The 22,588-nt window shown below is 46.8% G+C and overlaps 1 protein-coding gene across 1 annotated transcript; it reads right to left on the bottom strand.

The window, feature by feature from the left end:
• Positions 1 to 1,389: 1,389 nt before the first annotated feature.
• On the bottom strand, positions 1,390 to 22,166 carry LOC118701961 (cryptochrome DASH-like). The gene is made up of 14 exons (XM_036406956.1): positions 22,101 to 22,166; positions 21,815 to 21,987; positions 20,618 to 20,711; positions 20,204 to 20,334; positions 19,058 to 19,206; positions 18,064 to 18,152; positions 15,622 to 15,695; positions 13,925 to 14,014; positions 11,071 to 11,150; positions 9,317 to 9,376; positions 8,126 to 8,283; positions 5,170 to 5,289; positions 2,978 to 3,154; positions 1,390 to 1,485 (listed from the first exon to the last, which is right to left on the bottom strand). Exons 1-14 carry the CDS (start codon positions 22,164 to 22,166, stop codon positions 1,390 to 1,392), a joined length of 1,557 nt encoding a protein of 518 aa, XP_036262849.1.
• Between the last annotated feature and the right edge of the window lie 422 nt (positions 22,167 to 22,588).

Genomic DNA, 22,588 nt, shown 5'->3' with positions numbered 1-22,588 from the left:
TCTAAAACTTCCTCCTGACAGGAGGTTGTAGGCAGGTGTGGACCAGCCTCTTCTGCCAGGCAATAAATGATAGGGCAGGATGACAGAGTCTTAAACTGTGCTGGGTAAGTTTAGGTTGGACACGAGGAAGAATTTTTTCACAGAAAGGATGATTACATTGGAATGGGCTTCCCCAGAGACGTGGTGGAATCACCAGCCCCGGAGCTGTTAAAGGAAAGACTGGATGTGGCAGTCAGTTGAGATGGTGGTGTTGGGTCACAAGTTGGGCTTGATGATCTCAGAGGACTTTTCCAGAAAACTGATCATGGTTCTCCTGCTGGGCTTTGTCCAAACATAGTGCCCTGCCCTCTGGAGTGGCCTGGACAGGGATCTGTGCTGTGTGTCAGGAGACACTTATGCCAGAGAGAACAATGCTGTCACTAAAGCTGTTCACACTATTCCACCCCAAACCACCCTGGCTACATTCCTGCCCAGGCCCCCAGTACAACAAATGGTAGAATTGTTAATGTGGGCCTGACAGGGCTTATGCTCAAAATCACTTGGTTTTTCTGCTTTTGGCACACAACTTGCTCATGTATTAAATGTCTGTTTATTTCTCACTCAGACCTGAATCCATCAACCCAGAACATTCAGAGATTTTACAGTATTGCAGTTATTCTTTACAGAACAGGCCCAGTGGATCTCTAGTAGCAATAAATCCAGAACCACGTCCCATCTTTGGTCGTCAAAGTGTTCAGATCTGGGCTCCCCTCAGATGACAATGCTCCATGACAGCACAAATATGGCCATCTCCAAATTCCCAAACTCCTCCAGCAAGTACAACATTCTGCATAAAAACAGAATCCTAAAACTGGTTAGGGGTCCATTTCAAACTGGTTTTGATGCCGAGTACAAAACACAACTCTTGGCTATGAACTGAACATTTTTCAGCTTCCAGGATGGTACCAAACCAACAGGTAAGGAAATTTTCAGGAGGAACACAGTGCTTCTCCAAAATACTGCAGGAGACACAGTAAAAGAACATCCTCTGCAGTCTCTATCTGTGGAGCTCTGTGGAAATGAGGAAGATAAAATATTCCAGTAGCAAAACTTTTAATTGCACAATGATTGCTGGGTTTAAAACTTTAAGAAATGAAAAATAAGCATAAGAAGTTTCAGTTCTGACTGAAAACACCTGCCACATAAACCACTGGCTCCAGATAGTAAGGAGAGGTGCTAATACACAACCTCCAAACACCCACATCCAGTGAGTGTCCCTGGGAACACCAGACAGGCAGATCCCATGTTATTTTACCATGCCAAACCTGTATCTTTGGCTTGTTCAAGATGATTAACCATTATCCAGGCACCCTCAGCAGCAAAACCTCCTGCTGAGCACTCCTTCAGCCTTCAGCAAGCATCCTTCTTGCGAGAGAAGTAAAAATCTATCCCTCTGTCCTTGTGCTGTGCTGGTCCCCTCTTGCCCCTGGGATGGGGACTTCCTCCCTGTGGCAAATGACAAGGAACAGCGAGAGATTTACTGATGCTGCAGAGTGGATTTGGTCACAAAGCAGTGCTGACATCCAGGAGAACGTGCACATGGAACTTCTGCCTCCCAAGTTCACTCAAAAAGGCAGGAAGGCCTGACAGGTATTGCTCTAGGCTGGGATTTATGAAACCATGGTTTCTGGTAAGGTGAGCTGGGAAAGTTCATCAAAATTGAACTTTTGCCTGATGGAGAAGCTCTTTGGCTTCAAGTTTCATCCCTGCCTCAAACTGGTGTCTCACCAAGTGCTCCTGCAGAGTCCTTTCTCTCATCCCAGGAGGTTACTAATCCAGACCCTTCAACAGCATGGGTGAAGCAGAAGGCCTTGCTTCCACAAAACTTTCCACTCATGGCATAGGAATCTGGCCTAAAAATTTGGTACTGCACCTTGGGATTAAAACCTGAAATGGGGGCATGCTTCATTCTTCACTGACTTGGTGCAGTACCTAACTCTGAGCCTCCACAAAGTATCCTCACTCAGGAGGAGGCAGGGTAGATGCATGGGGGAAAGGCAAAATGCTGAACACTCTTATGATACACAACCATTGGTTACATCCATTTCCTTCCATGCCCACCTCCTCCAAGAACAGCATCCCAGCCAGCAGATAAAAGCCTTGACATGCTGCAGGATCAAAACTCATTCTGCCCCCATTTTAAAGGGAAGATACACTCAAAAATCAAAGTGCAAGGAGCAGTCCCTATATTTACAGGTCTTGCTGACTCCAGTTTGGATGCACTCAAGCAGGAAGTTGGTTGGTTGTACTTCCACCTCCTGAGCAGAAAGGACAGAGAACAGAAAGGACAGAACAACCCAGAGAAACTGCGTTGTTTCTCTTCTGTCCACCTGTATTGGGGGGTGGTCACACCAGTGGAGGTCCTGGAGAAACCCCATCCCTCTGGAGGGGCTGCCAGGGCATGGAAGGATGCTCAGAAGGACATGCTGTGGCTAAGCCCTGCTGACTATACAAGGGACAGAGAAGCAGCAAAAATTTACATCACAGAATCACAGAATAATGAGGTTGGAAGAGACATCTAAGATCATCGAGTCCAACCTATGCCCTAACACCTCAGCTAGACTATAGCACCAAGTGCCATGTGCAGTCTTTTTTTAAACACATCCAGAGATGGTGACTCTACCACCTCTCTGAGAAGAGCATTCCAGTACTTTATTATTCTTTTGGTGAAAAATTTCTTCCTAATATCCAACCTATACCTTCCCTGACGTAGCTTGAGACTGGGAAGGTACACGTTGGATATTAGGAAAAACTTCACCACAGTGGGTAGGACAGAGAGCTAAATAATCCTGGCTGCATGGTCCCTGCTGTGATGTAATGTGAGCTGGCATTAAAACTTTTTTCCCTTTACACCTGAGAAAGAAGAGCAGAACTCACAGAGACTGATGCAGAGCAGCCCCTGGGCCTCCCACCCCATCCCAGCCCTCCCAGTACTCACAGGCCTCTGGTGGATGTGTCGGCTCCACTCTGGGGCTGTCACCACTGGCTGTGGGTAGGTCTCACCCAGAGTTACTCCTGCCTGGGAGAGAGCAGCACTGCTCAGTGCCCAGGGGGTGTGGATGTCTGCTCCCTTTATGCCCTGCAGTTCTGGCACCCACAGCCTGACATAATCCCCCTGCAAACAGAACCAACAGGACAGGATCCATTCAGTGACAATCTCTAAGTGCTTCCCAGCAAGGCTCTTTCTCAATGGGAAAGAGAGGAGCCAGATTTCCAGGGTTAGCCCCATTTACTAAATCCTCCACCCAGAATTAGTGCCTAAAGAGAGACCTGGATGCTGGAGCTCTTCTCCCATGCTCACACTGCAGGCACAGGAGGGAGGCAGAGGTGCATTTTCAGCACTGTTCATCTGTCCTGTTTAGGACATCCCAAAATGAAGTCACCCCCAAGAAGTTTCCTGTGACTGAAGGAAAATAGGATGGCTAGCTCAGCTGCACACTCTTGTGCTCTTGAATCCCTCCTATTAACTCTACTAGGACCAATTTCTGATTTCTTATTAAATCCTGCCAGCTACAGTGCCAAAAGACAACAGCATAGCCTGAGGTGAAGCTAAGGAACAGTGTGGAAACAGGGAATGCAGTTTGTGAATACTGGCTAAGCACATGGAAAGTATCAGTGCTACAATGCCTGATGGGCAGGAAGAATGAGATGTAGAACTTCGTGACATTAGAAGGTGTTCCAGGTTGCAAGGCAAGATGTATTCTATCACCATCTGTATGGCAGCTGTCTTTTGTCAAGTGGGCAGTTTTCCTTATCTCTCTCTGAGTGATCACAATCACTCCTCCCTCAGGAGGGGACATCTGCTGATAACAGCTAGGGAATGTCACTGCATGACTGATAAGAACTACAGCATCCCACTGGGAGATGTGAGCCCAGAGGGAGGAGCCAAGCATTCCTACCTGGATATAATCTGGAGATTCTGGAACACCAGCACAGCTTCTCCACTGGATTTCCCAGAGGAACAGCAGCTGCCTCTCCTTCCACTGGATCTTCAGAGGAAGAGACTGCACCTTTCTACAGGATCCCTGCTCCAGCAGAGCCACCCCTGACACTGCAGGAGGGCTGAGCCACAATTCCAATGGGACTGCTGCCAGCACCCTGACCCACAGGGTGTCAGGTTGAGTTCTGACTCTGTCACAGTGTTGTTTTAGTTTACTGCATTGTTTATTTTATCCTCTTATTTTTCTTCCCTATTAAAGGACTGTTATTTCCTGCTCCCATATTTTTGCCTGAGAGCCCCTTAATTTAAAATTCATAGCAATTCAGAGGGGTGGGGAGGGTTTACATTCCCCTTTTCAGAGGAGGCTCCTGCCTTCCTTAGCAGACTCCTGTCTTTCCAAACCAAGACAAAAGGCTAATTAATTACTTTATTATACTAAAACTATATTACACTGTATCCCACTAACAAGAACTATCACTAACTAAACGGAAAACCTGTAACTCTCTGCCCAAGAGTCCCGACACACACAGGTGGATTCAATTGGTCAATGAATCCAAACAACCATCACCAGAATCCAATCAAGCAATCACCTCAGGTAAACAATCTCCATTCTTGTTAAATCCTGCCAGTTTGTGCCCACTCCATGGGCACAAACACAGGAGTAGCAAATGAGATAAGAATTATTTTTAACATTCTTTTCTCTGCTTCTCTCAAGAAAATCTTGAGAAAGCTAAATCTCTCTCTGTTCAGAGGACATGTGAATACCATAGAAAAGGGCAATTTATCTGCAATTTCAGAGAGGATAGTCAGAGTCACAGGTTTAATCTACTCTTCAGCACCTCTCAAGGAATGGTTCTGTCTCTCAGGTAACTCCTGAGTTCTCCAAGAAGCTGCTCCCTGCTCAGGGAAGCATCTATGTGATGTTCTGATAGGATAAGGCTATGACTCAGAAGAAATAGTGATGAAACACTTAACACACCGACCAGGGAGGGTGTGGGGGCATCCCTGGGGACAGCAGCAGGTTGTTAAATTACATCGCCCTGAACACACCGAGGAATCTGCCCGACTGCTGGCCAGGAGACGCAAGAACTGGTTTTGTATCCACACAGCACATTGATCTCCTCTGCTTCCTAAAACACCACAAGTCCTTGCCTGCACTCACCCCTGTAAAGCAGCCACACAAGACTTACATTCCCATCGTAATCCAGGCCTTGTTTGATCATGTTAAACTTCCTGTTCTCCCGTGGGTCGTTGCCAATGCCAGCGCTGTATAACCAGTTGCCATAATTGCTGCAAACATCATAATCCACCTTGAGAACAGAGGGAGAGAACTGTCAGAAGAGCTGGGTTAGCCCTTAGTCAATCTTCCCATCCATTCTTTAGCTCAGGGGGAAATTTCTTTGAATGGGATTCACTCCAGCCACACTGGGTTGGTCAGAGCTCTCCCATGCAGGTACAGGCATCTGGCTCAGGAAAGGACCTACACAGCTGCTTTTTAGCCTGGGATCAGCTTCCCAGACTACTTCAGATCATGATCCTTAGGTCAGAAAACAGATAAAAGTCCAATCAAAGTCTTTCCCAGTGTACTTCCTTTTAAAGGAAAATCCTTCTCTTTCTGCCACAATTTGGCAGACTTCAAAGCAGCCATAGCATTTGACTGCTCATATTCCAAAATAAAGTATTCAAATATGAGAAAAAATTCTTTCTGACCAGTTACCCAGACACCACACATTGCCAAATCATCTCTGCTGATCCTACTAGGCAGTTTGGAGAGAAGTCTAACTCAGACTGTGCAGACAAACTACACAGTTTAGATGAAGATGCAAACAATACAAACGCTGCAGTTTTCTCCCACTGTCAAGTTATTCCTTCTCTAAACAAATAAAAACTCTCAAGGATGCTTATATAAATGGAGCAGGGCTTTTGAAACAAGCACAATTGAGAGCAGAAGATGATCCCATCTGAGTGCTCTTCAGCTGGGCAGGGTGGCTTAAATCCAACACCAGAAGTTTTCCAGTTGTAGGACAATTCAAACCCTGCTCAGGAGGGGAGTGGAAGTGATAGCAAGGAGAGTTTGGGATCTCTGAGCATTCCCAGGGGTGTCTGTGCTGCAAAAGCAGCAGCTGTGACACAAAGAGCTGGTTCAGTGCTGTTCTCTTGTCCCTTTACTGCAGCCACAGCAGTAACCAGGCCACAGAGAGATGTTTCCAAGATCTCAACCACTCCTTGGAGAGAGGAGCTCAATGCTCCAGGATAACAAAAGACTCAGGGAATGGGCTCTGTCAAGCTGCCCTTTCTCTGCAGAACCAGTGAGTGCTGGGGTCAGGGTGAGCAGCAGCCAGCTCTGCTCCCTATACACCAGGCTTCCCCTTCCCATCTCACTTCCTCCAGCTGGTGAGATAAGGAGGGAAGAAAGATGCCATTGGAGGCCTGATTGTGTGATTAACATGCAGGAAAGCATGTGTGGGAGGTGAGGGCAAATCCAAGGGGGCCTGGAGGAGGTAGGCTCATTTCCCCCTCAGCCTTGCCCCTTCCTGGCATTCTCTTCTGTTTGTTTCTCTGCCTTTCCTTGGGGCCTGACCCTGGGAATGAAATCACTGAAGTCAGAGCTGAGATATTCTCAGTTCAGGACACCAGTGGTCTCTGGCCTTTCCCCTGGCTCCAGCAGGTTGCAGAGACCTTGTGCCTAAGTTTCCGTGCCTGTCTGGTGTGGATGGCACACACAAACACTTGGTGGGCCTTCACTGGCAGTATTGGAGATAAAACAGGCATTGCTTTCCTTTTTTTAGAGGCCAAGTGAGACCAATTTTAGTTCTGTACTGGCCTCTACCCTTCTACAGCCATGTGTTCCCCAGCAAGCTGATGTCTCCTGTGTGCTGCTCTGGGGATGCCACCAGAGTTGTGTGACACAAGATGGGACCAAAGGGCACAAGGATCAGCCTGTGCCACACCAACCTACAGTGGCCACCAGCACCTGGGGTTTCCCTTGGTGAAAGGGTCAGTGCAGTGGGATAAATTCCGCTTCAGCAAGGCTGGAATTCATGTCCTTAGGAATAAATGTAATAATAAGGCAGCATCTTTCTAGTGTGAGACCTTCCAGGTCTTCCTCACCTCTGCAATAGGACATACTTGTGGGAGGCTCTTGCTTTTATCTGGAAAAGCATCCCAGCTTTGGAAAAGCATGGAGCTCCCAAACCCCTTTCTGGAGGATCCTGAAGTCCTGCACCGTGTTGTCGTCCAAGCCCACTGCTGCTCACAGCATTGGCATGGGAGAGCACCCAGATTTTCCTCCTGCAGCCAAAGCCATGTCAGAGCCCAGCTCCAAGGAAGTTTAAAAAAAATTACATTCACAAAAAAATCTCTTTTAACTGCAGATATTGGCAAGGTAACTGGGCTTTCTCTGCCCATCCAGCACTCTGAGTGAGTGGAAAGTTTTCTGATTGCCAGTTGCCTCCTGTATCCCACAGATAAGACCTTTAATGTGAGGCTGATGTGAATATTTGGCCTTTTTCAGTCAGTACCATGAGAATCCATGGGGACTGAGGTCAGAGAAGTGACCCAGCTATTTAACTGAGCTCACACAGCTGCTGATTGATATATGAGAGGAGCTGGTGCTCCAGTTGGCAGGGAGACCTGTAACAGCCCAGAATGAAGAAGGATGCCTCCAGCCAGGGTGGAGCTCTGTGGAAGCTGATCCAGCCATTGTCCCTACTTGCCTGTGCTTGTCTAGCTGGCTTCCAGTCCACAGCCACCAATGTATAGACACTGTGCCAGCACACACTTTTTATGTTCTATTTCTGGGCTGCCCTCCTCTTCATCAGCCTCTGGGGTGAGCAAATCAGAGCATTGTTAGCATAATTCATGTTTGAAAGTTTTCTCAAGTGCAACAGATCTCTGGCTAAAACCCTGCACAGAGGATCAAAGCTTACTGCAAACTTCCTAGCTGCATCTTTTTTGGTGGAAGCTCCACTGTGGCAAAATTCCTTTTACTTATGTGAGCTTTGGGAAGCTCACACCCTGCAAAAAGTATCTACAGTCTTGTATCAGCCTGAAAATTACTGATCATCACCTGTACCCTTTCTTGTGAGTCAGGGTTGTCCTCCTGCCTGTCATTGAACTCCAGGCACACCAAGGGCTCAGTCTTACCAGCAGGTATTCAAACCATTCTGCCCCCATCCTCCAGTCCAGCCCCAGGTCCTTGGTGAGGAAGCTGGCGACGTTCTGCCGCCCTCTGTTCGACATGAAGCCCGTGGCACTCAGTTCCCTCATGTTGGCATCCACAAAAGGAACCCCAGTTTTGCCCTCTGCAGAGACAAAACACAGCACTGGGGTATCATGATGCTTTTGGGCACTCATAAACCAGCCTGTGCTCATGTATTCACAGCCATTTCCAAGACAGTGCCAGGCACAGCAACAGGGAGAGATTTCAGTGTGGTTTAGCTGGAGTGCAGCCACTAAGATCCATTGGAAATTAAATTGGATATCATACTGAAAATGAAGCTGGGGAGAAGTTTTGGCAAGAAGAAAAAAAGAAAGTACAGAAAAATCTCAGGCTGGAAAAACAATCAGGTGAGTTGCAGGAAATTTTGCAGAGTAAAATAAATATGCAGACAATAGTGAGATGAGCCAAGAACAGAAAGATTCTTGACAGGCGACTAACAGAGGGATGTACTGGACAAATCCCCCAGGCTTAGTACCTGAAAAGCAGAGTTTGTCTGTTGTTAAGGAAAAGATTTCCTGTGCCTGGATGATTTATTTGATCCTGTGTGCAAATGGGTACACGTGGCATTAACACAAGAAAAGACACAGAGGTGTGTCCTGCACTGATTCTAATACTTTCATCTGTTTGCCCCTCCAAGTTTTGAGATATTATGCTTGCTATTCATGTTACAACAACAAAGTTGTAACAGCTCAAGAAAAGGCTGTGGGATTTAAAAATATGATTTAGATTTAAGTCTAAATCTGTTTTAACCTTGTAACCAAAAGCAAACAGAACCAAACATAGAAGGCATGGCAATCTAATATTGATAAGAAGGGCTGGTCAGCCTCTGTGTGACTAAACACAAGGGACCAGCAGGTCACAAACACTCCCTCCTGGGCAGGAAAATCTACCTGCAGTGCACCTCACAAAGCAGGGTAACCCTGTGGGCTGCTCAGTGCTCAGTCTGGGAAGGGAGGCCACACACATTCATACCCTGGTGATGCCAGGTTAAATGCCAGCCCTGACCATGCTGGCAGCTCCCCAGCAGAGACCTGAGTCAGGGTTAGGGCACTGTGAGCCCCAACAGACAGCTGGAGAACAAAACACAGCCAGCCAAACCTGTGGCTCCTACTGACCTTTCCAACAGCTGAAGAGCTGAAGGTCCTTTTTCCAGGGGATCTCTTTACTTTGAAGCCCTGTGGAGGAAAATAATGACCTGCTGATGAAGAAATACTGACACAGGCAGTTACTCAGACCACAACACAGCCAGGGGAGCTTGGCTGACACAAGGAGTGAGGGTGAAGCACAGCCTGTCTGTGCCATCACAAACAAACCTGCACAGGTTTAGAGATGATCCATTCCTCCCCTTAAGTGTTGCAAATGAGTGTCTTTTGCACACAGAGGGTGCTCAAGCCCTAACGGACATTGTTTATTTGTTTTGCTGATGTTTGCTTTTTTTTTTTCCCCTTTTTAATTAAAAATGACTCAGACCTCACAAGTGGAGATGTGCTCTGGCCCATGCTGGTATTTTCTTTTTCAGCTTTACTCCAGGACAAAGTTTATGTGAAATCTGTTTCTGCAGTAGGTACTAAACCTAGAATTACCTGGCAGAAGCCTCAGGTAACACTTTGCCCCTGCAAATGGGATAGGAACAGATGAGGGGGGGGATTTCATGTTTGCAGGATGCAGTGGCAATTACAGCCTTCTGTGCAATGGAGCAGAGGCAGCAGGGACAACACAGCTCTAGCCACAGACATTCCAGATCAGGCCCACCACTGGCACCCAATGCCATCAGAACAGCAACACAGGCCTGGCAGATGTGACACAGACCCTGAGGGAGACTTGTCCCTCTGCAGCCACAGCTGGATGCCAGGCAGGCTGCCCTGGAGCACCTAAGCCAGTGCTGCCTCCCCTGCAGAGCAGCTCACCCAGCACAGGCATCACCTGCAGGGTCTCCTGACACATGGACTGGGTATTGTTGTTGCACTGAGTGCTCAGATCCCATTTCACATTGCACACTCCTGTCACTGGGGCTGGAGCCAGATCTTGTTCTGATTCTATGTGGTGCAGTATCTGGTTTCTTGGGATTCACTCTCCTGGGTCAGTTCCTGCTCTGTCCCAGGTCCTCTGGAGAACTCAGGCAAGCCTGAAGCCTGGATTCTGCTGAAAGGTGGAATGTCTCTGGAAACAGCATCTTCACTCTCCTTGTGCTGCTGTTTCCCACAGAAAATAATACTGTCAATAATACTCCCTGCACCTCATCAGATTTGGGGATTGGTGTCCAGCACCATGGTGCTGAGGCATTTCTGTGCTAACAGAGAGCTCCCAGCAGCATCCCAGGGTGGCGACACAAGCACCATGAGAAGAACATTTGTACAACTTAATGCCAACAGTTACTGTATTTGTTGGGAATGCCCCAACGAAGGCAGGAATGATGAATCTGACTCCATGTTCTCAGAAGGCTCATTTATTATTCTATAATACTATATTATATTAAAGAATACTATACTAAACTACACTAAAGGATACAGAAAGGATACTTACAGAATGCTAAAAAGATAATAATGAAAACTCCTGACTCTTTCCAGAGTCTCGACACAGTTTGGCCCCAGTTGGCCAGAAAGTCAAAACAACTCCCAGCAGAATCCAATGAAACAATCACCTGTGGGTAAACAATCTCCAAACACATTCCACACGAGCAAAACCCAGGAGAAGCAAATGAGATCAGAATTGTTTTCCTTTTCTCTGAGGCTTCTCAGCTTCCCAGGAGAAAAATCCTGGGCAAAGGGATTTTTTCAGAGAATGTGAATGCTACAAACAGCCTCTTCTCTTACTTTCCCTGTGGTTAAGAGAGTACCTTTCCCCCCTAAATGTGGTGATGCATACACACCTCTTAATGAGAAAATCCTTCTGCCATACTTCAGGGCCACAAACCGAAAGTAATCCCTCCACAGCAGTTCAAACAGGACCCTGAAACACAAAGCCATCTCAGTATTTCACTGTGGCTCAGATATGATAACTGAACAAGGATTTTGCTTCCATACAACCCACCATTAACACTGTGAGGTTTATTCACAACGAGGGTATCGTAACAGGACGACCCCTGTGGTAGGGAGAAATGATGAGGAGGACGCCATCTTATCAGAAGGCTAATTAATACTTTATTATACTATATTATTCTATATTATATTACACTATATTACATCTAAACTGAACCTGCCAAGCACTCAACTCTGCACACACTGCACAGAATCTCTTGACTGTCACTGACAGTCCTGACTCACACACACACACCTGGCCCTGACAGGCCAAGGAACAAAACACCAACACTGTGGGTAAACAATCTCCATACTGCATTCTGCTTTGGCACAACACAGGCACAGCAAATGAGATAAGAATTGTGTTTTTCCTTTCTCTGAGGTTCAGAGAATGTGAAACCCAGAAATATTCTTGGGAAGAACTGTGCCTTGCTTTTCTCTGTGAAGAGAAATGTGGCAACACGAGGGATTTCAGGGATCTTCCTGGTGACACCAGATCTTTCCCCAAGCCTGCTTGCCTGGCTTACAGGGAAAGCAAACTCTGCATGAATCACTTGGGAAGCTTTCCTTAGCTCAGGTGCAGGAGCAGAGTTTCAGGAAACATGTTCCTCCTCCATCCCTACTGGGGTGTAGTTCTCCCCAGAGCAGGGCGAGGGCCTGATTGAGCTTCACACTTCCACAGGAACAAGCACACCAGCACATTCCTGAGAGCTTTGTGTTGATCTATTTGTGTTGATTTAAGCAATTACCTTGGCAAGGAACTCTAAGACACCTTTCAAAACTGGTTTACAGTGCTCGAGCCCATTAGATCAGGTGCTAGGCCCATGGAAATAAAGGACAGTTTTATATAACATCTTTTATATAAAAAGAGCTTCTTATAAAATGATGGCACATCAGCCTCAGAAGCCTGCTTCAGCTCTATGCCATATGGGAAGCTCTCTGCTCAGCTGATTTTTAGGCTGACAAGATCCTTCTGGATAATCTGGTTACAGAACAGAATCACAGAATTAGGGAATCAGGGTGGAAAAGACCTCTGAGACCATCCAGGCCTATCCCTGACCAAACACAACAGTGTCAACCAGACCATGGCACCAAGTCCAGTCTTTCCTTAAATACCTTCAGGACAGTGACTCCACCACCTCCCTGGGAAATCCACTCCCAAATCTAATCATCCTTTCAGACATGAAATTCCTCCTAATGTCCAATCTGAACAGGACACTGTCTAAATCCTAAAAAACAGTGTCATAACACTGAGGTTCAATGTGCAGCCACCATGACCTGTACTTCATTATACAAATGACTTCCTGGGAGCTTGACAGCTTCATTTTTGTAATTACTGAACACTTTAAAATGCTAAAATCACCATGGCATGCCAGCTGCAAGCAGGCTGGCTGACTGTAAGATGGAAAACAGGAGTATGTTCATTTATTGAAAACTTTCCTCTCTGAACTGCCTTTGAAGTAAAAAAAAAAAACAACAAAAAACAAATATACACTTCATGGGTGCTGATATTTTATCTGTCAATTTGAATTTTAATGAAACTGAGCATTGTGGCCAGAAAGGTTGGCAGTGTTCTGCCTGTTCTTCACCAACCACTGTGCTGTTTGACATGTTGCAAATGTAACAAACCAAAATGAATATTTAGTTCTAGAGTTCGCACAGATATTATGGTTTGGGATTTTTCCCATCCAGGTCTAGTGTTAGGCCAGGCTCTACTATGACCCTGTTTCTCTATCAGAGCTCCAGGTTCTGATTCACAGTGTCTGGGCAGAGCTGAACAAGTTCAAGGCCAGCACAGGGATGGATAATCTGAGAGGTGAGAAAGAGCATGGGTGACAGGATGGTGTTGTTGTTCTATTTCTCTAGAGTCCTACAATGATATTCTCAGACTTCTAAAGTCCATACCTCTTTGGTGTAGTCTCATGGCTGCAGATCTTCACAGACTCCTTCTTCTGCATGCTGTCCTCTCTCAGGTCAGGACTCCTCCAAGGCTCTCCCTGACTGGCCAACCCACCCCCCTTTTATCCCAGTTATCTCATTGGTCACAGCTGCAGCCCAATTAAGGACATGCAGCTGCAGCCCATTGAGGGCAACCAGGACCTCTGGGGCAAAGCCTCTATACAGAAATTCAAATACATTTCCTCTACTATAGGATGGGATGCATTAAACCCAGTTCCCAGTGCCCTCTTCCCCTCTGCTCTGATTTGGTGGTCATGGCCAGGTAGCTGAGCAAATACAGGGCCACTTGCTGGACCTGTGGCCATGGGACCTTCAAACACCATGAGATTTGAACAAGTCACACAGTCACTGAGACCTTTGGGCTCATATCCTCAGTCTGAGAAATCCTTTGGCTTTTATTTGTAAACTATTCCTCCTTCTCATTTAGCCCATAAGAACACAGAGATGGATGGTGCTGATTTTCTGAGATTGTTTTCAAAAATAATGAGCCAAGATTTCCCAGCAATAATAATGACAACTGGCATTCATAATCTTTACTTACAAAGTGCCTAAAGCCCCTGGGTGTTGAAGATAGACTAATAAATCTGTACTGAAAGAGAACTGCAGTGCAACCCAGAGGAACCAGCCAGCAGGCAGAGGAAAAACAAACATTCGTTACAAAGAGAGTTAACAAATCACTCTCCTGTGCATGAAATACCAGGTTCCTTTTCAGAGAAAATGAGCCATGCTGATGGTGCAAAGACATACCAGTATGTGCTCTGATTTGCTGTTCTCTCTCTCTCATACTTCTGGATCTGCTCATAGATGTATCGAGGTGAGATGCAGCCCAGTGCCAGCCTGAAAGCAGAGGAATGATGTCCTGAATGCCACACAGGACTGACAGCTTGATGTCAGCTCAGAGGGAGGAGACGGGCAGCTTTGTGTCTAAAGTTGTTGTCTAAAAATTTTGTTCAGCTTGCAGTGCTGCCCCTGACTTCCTAAATGGCTTTAGTCAAGTTGTAACTTCCTGCAACTCTTCAAGAGAGAGAATTCCCTTCCAAGAATCAAGATCCTCTCCTTCCTGGAGTATGACTGTTACAGGAGTCTCCAAGCTATGGAGATAAATCATTTCAAGCTATGGAGATAAATCATTTTACTCAAGTTTGACAAGTTTTGTCTGAATGATTTAACAAACCCAATGACACACCCAGAAAAGAATCTCAAATGTCAACCTCTGCATCACATGTTCTACCTGCCCTTTTACCACAAACCTCCTTATCCTATGCCCAGGGCTCCTTTTCCTGCAGAACCTCAGTGGCTCATTTGAGCAACCACAGAAGGTTAAGTGACTTCTGCAAACCTGAGCCCTGGCAGGAAAACTAGGGAATCAAACCCTCCTCTGGCATTTCAACCCACTGGGCTTCTTCCATTTGTTCCAAATCAGAGCTGTTGCAAGGCAGGAAAGAACTTGCAAACTCCAACCCCATCATACAGGGTGATCAAGAACAGCTTTTACCTTGCTTTTCCTAGAAATGCATTTTACTGCCATCTCCACTACAGCTTGTGGAAACACTGGATGTTCTAATCAATTGTGGAAAACAGAAAGAAAGACTTTGAAGAGTTTTCCCTTAATTGCTGACCAGCTCTAAAGGCCAGCATGAGATGGGAATGACTGGCTGCAACCTGAACTGTTCTGATTTTGATTATGTGACAGAGGAACATTTTGGGGCAGGCAGATCAGAAACCGTTTGCTCTGAGCAAATGGCCAGCTTGGAAAAACTCAAGTGGAGGCCACCAATAACAAAATTCCACAGAGCCAGCAGTCCTGGGATCCCAAAGTGCCACCAGATGGAGCCATCCACTGCAACCATCACAGCACAAAGCTCGCTGGAAACAAAATCCCAACCTGTAACAGCCTCTGAAATTTGGTTCTCACTGCAATTCTGTTGGGAGAATCCAGATGCTCTCAGTTTAGGCTGAACTGGGCTCTGCTGCTGCTTCAATTCCAGTCTGGAATTAACTCTGCCTCTTCCAGCACCAGGGACCAAAGCCCCTAATTAAAAATCAAAATATTTACCCACACAAAAGATCCTTTCCTACAGGAATAATCAGAAGTGTCTCTTCACCCTGCAGAATGGCAGAGAGGTGAGGTGACCTGCCCCAAACTATTCAGGAAACCAGAATTAGGCTGAAGCTGTGCTGCCTCCCTGCCTTTCCTTTCCCACACAAAGCAGCACAAAGCCAAAGGCAAATGGTGAGTGCCTCCTGCTCCCTGTCCACGCTGTGCTCCCAGCACAGTTCTGCCTCCAGGGAACTGCAGCCTCAGAGCTGCTCTACCACCATAAAAAGGGCCAAAGGAACCACACCTAGACCCCTACCCGTGCCCAGCAGCACTCAGCAGACAGGTAACATCTGTTTGGGATGGAAACAGAAAAGGCTTTCCCAGTCCCAACAAAAATCTTTACCATGGTGCGAATTTCGTGGAGTAATCCATTCCCACCAGGCCATTCCGAGTCTCCTTGTAAGAAGCAACCAGATTCTGTGAGAGCAAAAGAACAAAAGATTTCAATACTTTACAAGCAACCTGCTTGTAAATGTTCTTTCCTTCTGCAGCCAGAGCAATCTGGCAGGGCTGGGCTCCCTCTCATGGCTGCCTGCAAGGATTGCACAGCTGCCAATTCCTGCCCCCAGCACACAGGCAGGAATCAGGCCAGCAATCTTCATTACAGCTCTGGGGGTGTGCCACAAGGCGTGCTCCCTGCTTCAGCCTACAGCACCTTTCTATCCACCAGCACTGTGCACCTGGCTGTGCTGCTCCCTGCCCATCCCCATCTGATTCTGGATCAGAAACCCACTGAAAAGCACCAGTAGAACTGGGAGCCTTGTGGCTGCTTGTTTGGGGGTTATGGAACCAGTGTGGCTGTTAGTGTTAAAATAAAGTTTTTATTTTTTGTGTTTTCTACCTTATATAATCTTAATAAAGTGTAATTTTAGGTCATTAACTACATTACAATAATTTATTATATTTACTGGTGCAAAACAATTAGTGTTAATATAATTAGTAAAAGTTTTACAAAAATTTAATAAAGCACAGATACACATCTACTTATACACGTACTCTAGCTTACAAAAATTTTATGTATCTTTTCTAATCTAGTCTCATGCTAACAACCTTGTCTTCTTCTTTGCTATAGATACACTCAAAAATCATCAATTGTTATTTCTTCTATTAACTCAACTTTACTTACAAACCAACTATGAAACCCCTCCACATGTGACAGCCCCCAGCACTCAGCTGCAGGAACCCTGACCACTGTTGTTTCTGTGCCCCACACATTTACAGCAGGAGGCAGATCTTCCACGTTCTGAGCATTCCATGGACAATGCAGAGGACACAGGGAAGACCAACCTCTCCTTGATCACCTTCACTGCACAGGTTATAATTGCTAAAGGGCTGTTGTAGCTCAATATTTGCATTACAAAAAAAGAAGGAACAGGTTTTCCAGCTCTGATTACATTAATGCTTGACCAAGAGTAAAAGCTACCCACACTTGTACTCATTTTGGTTGGGATGGAGTTAATTTTCTCCATTGCAGCTAATCTGGGGTTGTTTTGGATTTGTGCTGAAAACGGTGCAGAGAGCACACCAATGTTTTCCTTTCTGCTGAGCAGAGCTCCCACAGCCTCAAGGCCTTTTCTGCTTCTCTCACCACCCCACCCTGAGTAGGCTGGGGGTGCACAAGGATTTGGAAGAGGACACAGCTGGGACAGCCAACCCCATCTGACCCAAGGGGTATTCTAGACCATATGATGTCATGCTCAGCATATAAAGCTGGAAGTTAGGATGTTTGGAGTGATGCCATTTGTCTTCCCAAGTAACTGTGATGGAGCCCTGCTTTCCTGGGGATGGCTGAACACCTGCCCAGTGGTGGGAAGAATGAAATGAACCCTTACCTTGCTTTGCCTGTGCACACAGCTTTTGCTTTCCCTACTAAATGGTCTTTAACTCAACACATGACTTTTCTCACTTTAATCCTTCTGAATCTCTCCTCCATCTCACTGGCAGGAACTGAGGGAGCAGCTGCTGTGGGGCTGAGATGCTTTATGGGGTCAAACCAGGACAATGCTCCCCAAAAGCAAAGGAATGCAGGAATTTGGGAAACACAGCTGAAAGGATGCCCTGGGGGCTGTCCCACACCACACTTTTAACCCATCTCAGCTAGAGAGGTTCTCCCTCCTTTATCCAGAAAACTGCTTGGGTCCGATGCTGTTGGAAATCATCACGTCTACCTTTGAATTCAGACATGGCAAATTCAAGACAGTTCCTCAAACTAGACCAGAAAGAAGTTCAAAAACTGTCTGACAAAATGCAGTCAGCAGGAACTTCACTCTACCAAAGCAAGGAAACAAATAGTAGCTGTCATGATTGGCTGCAAGATTTCAAACCAGACTACAGAAACCTCCTACTATTTATAACTGCAGGCAGAACTTGGGTCAGCTGTTCCTCACCCCAGCTGCAATTCCAGCCCTTCAGGCCACTTTTCACTCCTCCAAAACAGAGGAACTACATTGCTGATGATGTGGGACATGAGCATAGAAGGAGCAAATCAAGGTAAAGCAGCTAAAAAATTTTGTCCCAAGTCCCAGAAGTTAATGGAAAAAAATCCTTCAGAGAGATGGCCAGTAAACTAGGTTCCTAAGTTTTTGGTTACATTCCCCAGTCTCAGATGACTTCTTTTTGGTCTAGTTTGTCTGTCTGAAAAACTGAAATAATGCTAATTCCCTCCTTTGTCAAGTTTTATATGGGAGCTAAGGAAATATTATTAGGAAGTGAAATTGCAGCCTCACCCACTTGCACAGCCATGTGTACAAGGGGGAGGATGTAGGCAAGGAAATGTAAGAGTTACCGTGTCCCAAAAATAATATTGCAGCCTCATTAAAGCCTGGGTCTCTCCTCCACTGCAGGGGAAGGCTGTTCTGGGATCAGTCACAGGATCTGCCACAGAAAACACCAACACCTTGTTACCCTCTGGGAAAGCATCTCAAAGGCAGGGAGCTTAAAATCTAGGGATGCTCAGCAGTGGGGATGTCTGCTTTGAGGGCATAAAAGATTGTGTGGTTTTCCTTTAAAATAAGGGTCATATCAAACATATTAAAAATCACTAAGGATGTTTTCTACCCATGTGCCGGGTAGGAAATTCCCACACAGGGATTTCACCTGTGTTTGCAGAGTGGGTGAACTGAGACAGTTTGAAGGGCAACCATTGCCTCTGTGTTTTGGTTCTCAGCAAGAGACATATCACAGAATCACAGAATGGTTTGGGTTGGAAGGGTCATTAAAGATCAGATCCAACCTCCTGCCATGGACAGGGACACCTTCCACTATCCCAGGTTGCTCCAAGCCCTGTTCAGCCTGGCCTTGAACTCTTCCAGGGATGGCACTTCCACAGATTCTCTGGGAACCTGTGCCAGGGCCTCACCACCCTCAGAAGGAAGAATTTGTTCCTCACATCTAATCTAAACCTACTCTCTTTTAATTTGAAGACAAATATCTGCCTATTCCTGCAACTAAAGACAGATGCTTCTACAGCACCTCCCAGGCTGAAAGGGCCATGATAATCCAATCATCCTTAGGGACTACATTTCATGTATCTCTCAGGCACTAGATGCCTCTGCATTTTTACAAAAAGATATTTGTTCTGTGACAGAGTATAATATGCACTGCAAGATGTTTGGTTTAGGTACCTGATTCAGCCTGGCTGAACATCTGGGAATCTGCAGCAGCAGGAGATTATTCACTTTATAAACCACATTTTTCAAAACAGACCGAAGCAGGATATTTTAAAGAACAGAATCTAATCAGGATTTCATTAGAACAACTTCCAAATTAAGTTTCCTCACCCTTCTGCCCGAAATCCTCCATTGTAGGGATGCTCCCTTCTTGCAGCCCTGGAGCCAGGGGCTTTAGCTGATCCGGCATCCACAGGGTTGGCCGGACCCTGGCCCCGGATTCCAGCGCTTTTCTGAAGTGGGTGTAGACATCAGGCAACCTGCAGAGATGGGAGCAGCCAGGTCACTGCCCCGGCCCCTCCCCACACCACACACCCCCTCCTCGGGAGCAGGATCAGCATTCCAGGCTGTCCTCTCACCTTTGTGATGCCCCCCTTGAACACTGCCAGGCACAACAGGGGCAGAGGCCCCCGGGGATAACAGTCACCAATTTCATTCTGCTTCTGATGCAAGTTGTGCCTTTTCAATTTAAGGTGTGCCCTGGGGGGGAAATCCTGAGAGCCAGATATATCTCACCTAACTTCTGATTAACACAGCTGATGTCAGTGTAAAAATCTACATCCTCCTGGTGCCTCAAAGGAGAAAAACAGGCATTTTCATGGCCTGACTTGCCTGCCCTTATTACATGTATTTTCTACAGAATACCATGAATCACTCAACTCCATCAACCACACTTCAGGTGACTACTGAGGGAGCAGTGAAGAGTACACACACATCAAGGAGGGGTTGGAAGTCAATCATCTCTTAGGTTCCTTCCAACCCAAACCATTTATTGGTTCTATAAAGTTGCTTCAGGTGAAGTTTAGATTAGATATTAGGAAAAGTTTCTTCACAGAAACTTTTCCTAAAGTTTTCCTGACCACAGAAAGGGTGGTGAGGCTGGAACAAGCTGTCCAGGGAAGTGGTGAAGTCACTGTCCCTGGAGGATTTAAAAGATGTGCAAATGTGGCATTGAAGGATATGGTTTACTGGTGGGGTTGGCTTAGTTAATGGTTTGATCTGATGATCTTAGAGGTCTTTTCCAGCCCCTTAATGAATGGTCACACACCTTTCATGCATACAGAAGCATAAATCCTACAGGTGCAGAGGGCTGAATGTGCTGCTTCCCCTTTGTGTGCCTGAGCACAACAGCACTGCTCCATAAAAACAGAAATAGATGGACTAATAGGTCCTTTCCCTGGGGGACCAGAGGACTGGGAGCCCTCCAGAGTGAGAAACACAAGGGACAGTGAGGGGTGATAGCACAGAGCAGCCCACCTGTCAATAGGCCTGAAGGGAAGGTCATCCCGATGATACAGCGTGGAGCCCCAAAACGTCTGAACCTTCACCCCGTGCTGCCCACACACCTGGCACAGCCCCTTCTCCACATCCAGCTCCTCCTGAGTGGCCTAGGGAGGACAAAAGAGTGAGGCCAGGGCTGCACAAATGCAGCTCCCACGTGCACAAAGACCCTGGTCCCTGGTCTCGCCCTCCTCATGCTTCTCCACGTTACCTTCCTCCCTCTGCCCCATCGAGGACTCCCACTCAGGGAATCCCCATCCCAGGAACTACCCAAGGTTAACAACACCACAGCCAAGAAACACACAGGATCTGCATCACCACTTGGTCGTGGAAGAAACCTTCAGAGCATGATTTTATCTTTTAACTGTGTCACTGGAGTATTTCCCTTACCTCTTCATGGAAAACCACAGCAGTGACAGAGCCCAGCTGAGTAATCAGATCACAGACCACATCTTCCGGCTTCCCCTTCCTCACAACCAGGGTACTAAAATACAAAATACTGGCCTGAAGTAGGTTTGATGTTATTGTTATTTATGTGCACAAGAGGCCATCATCCCAGCCCAGGCAGGCACTCGTGTCCCAGTTTTCTATGGAGCACAAACAGTGTGTGGGGGCAGACAGACAGGATTTGACCAGCCTGCATTTTTTAGGAGCCCCTGAACAGAGTTTGTAAGCCTCTGTGGCTTTGTTTGTGTCAAACACATTTCTGCCACTCTGGATGCCTCAGAAAGGATGACTGGACACAAAGCCAGGCTGTTACCTAAAAGTGAATCTTTTTATCCTCACACACTAAAGAGATTCAAGGGCTGGCTGATCCACCTTGTCCAAGTTTCTCAGAGAAGTTGTCCCATCCTTGGAAATATTCAAGGTAAGACTGAACAGGGCTCTGAACCTGATCTGGTTGAAGATGTCCCCTGCTCAGTGCAGGAGGATTGGACTGGATAGCCCTTAAAGTTCCCTTCCAACCCAAACTATTCTATGACTCCATGATATTTTGCTCTGCAAAGCCAGATATTATCTGGTAGTGGATTCTTCAGGCCCTGGTCTACCCCAACTATGGTTCTAAAGGCATCATAAACAAGGATATCTGAGTCTGGAGCCTGGGTTTAGCAGGACAAGGCATAAGAAAATGTAACTCCCCAGTCTCAGAAGCCAGGCTCCATGCTGGTCTGTCTCAAGCCAACTCCCAGGGAAAGCCCTCCAGGGACAAGGAAAGGCTCCTGGCCACAGTGGCTACTGTAACTGCCCACATCTCAAAATTCTGCTGTTTGTGTTTCCCACTCTCAGCACTCTGGGCAAAGCACTCAGAGCTGACACTCATCACCTCAGGGGTACCTGAGAAAGCAAAGCCCACGTGGCACAGAGCCCGGATGGCTCTTTGTCCCCCTGCAGGTGACCACAGCAGGGGCTACTACACACGGGACCCTGCTGTACCTAACAGAAGGGCTGTGGCTCTCTGAAATAGCTCTGAAATCAGCCACCACCCGAGCCCAGGGCTCATGATCCGAGTCACAGCTCAGGTATGTGTTGAAATAGAATAGGAGAAGAGAAATGTACGTGGTATTTGCACGGTGCTTTCTCAACTACCTTCCTTTTTTCTTGAGAGTTTCCCTCAGATCCTTCACACTTTCCAGCAAAAACCTGAGCCTGTGGGGCCCCGTCTTGGGCCAGCTGTAGCAGTGGGTGCCCAGGTAGTGCCGCGGGTCGAAGCAGTAGAGCGGAACCACAAAATCTGCGTTCTGCTGAGCCCAGTGCAGCACCTGCAAACACAGAGCGGGCCGTGAGAGCTGCCGGGGCGGGATGCGGGACAATCCCTGCCCATCCTGCCCGAAACACCGGGACTGGCCCTACAGAAACCCCCGGCGCTCCCTACCTGGTTGTCGTGGGCGCGCAGGTCGCAGCGCAGCAGGCAGATGGCCGCGCCCGCTGTGCCCGACATGGTCCCTCCGTGTGGCCTCTCCCTCCTCACCCGGGCCGGCTCCGTGCCCCTCCGCCCGGCCCCTCATCCCGCCCCGCCGGGGAGGAGCCGTCCTGCTCCGCATCCCCGTGTCCGCCCCCAGAGCATCCCGAGGGACGGGCACGTCCCGTCCCGCATCCCTGCAGGGCAGCGAGCTCGCTTCCCTCGGTCCCTGTGCTCTCAGCACATGTATTTTCACATATATATGAAAATATATATGAATATATATGAATATATATGTATATATAATAATATATCTGATATATATCATATTATTTATATGATGTATATAATATATATTATATTATATATATCATATAGCTATGATATATACATATAAATCATAGCTATATGATATATATAATATATATAATATATTATATATATTTATATTTATATTTTTA

Source organism: Molothrus ater, chromosome 1 (genome assembly GCF_012460135.2).
Source record: "Molothrus ater isolate BHLD 08-10-18 breed brown headed cowbird chromosome 1, BPBGC_Mater_1.1, whole genome shotgun sequence".
Lineage (NCBI taxonomy): Eukaryota > Metazoa > Chordata > Aves > Passeriformes > Icteridae > Molothrus > Molothrus ater.
The sequence above is the reverse complement of the archived record's forward strand: the minus strand, read 5'-3'. Positions and strand labels throughout refer to the sequence as shown.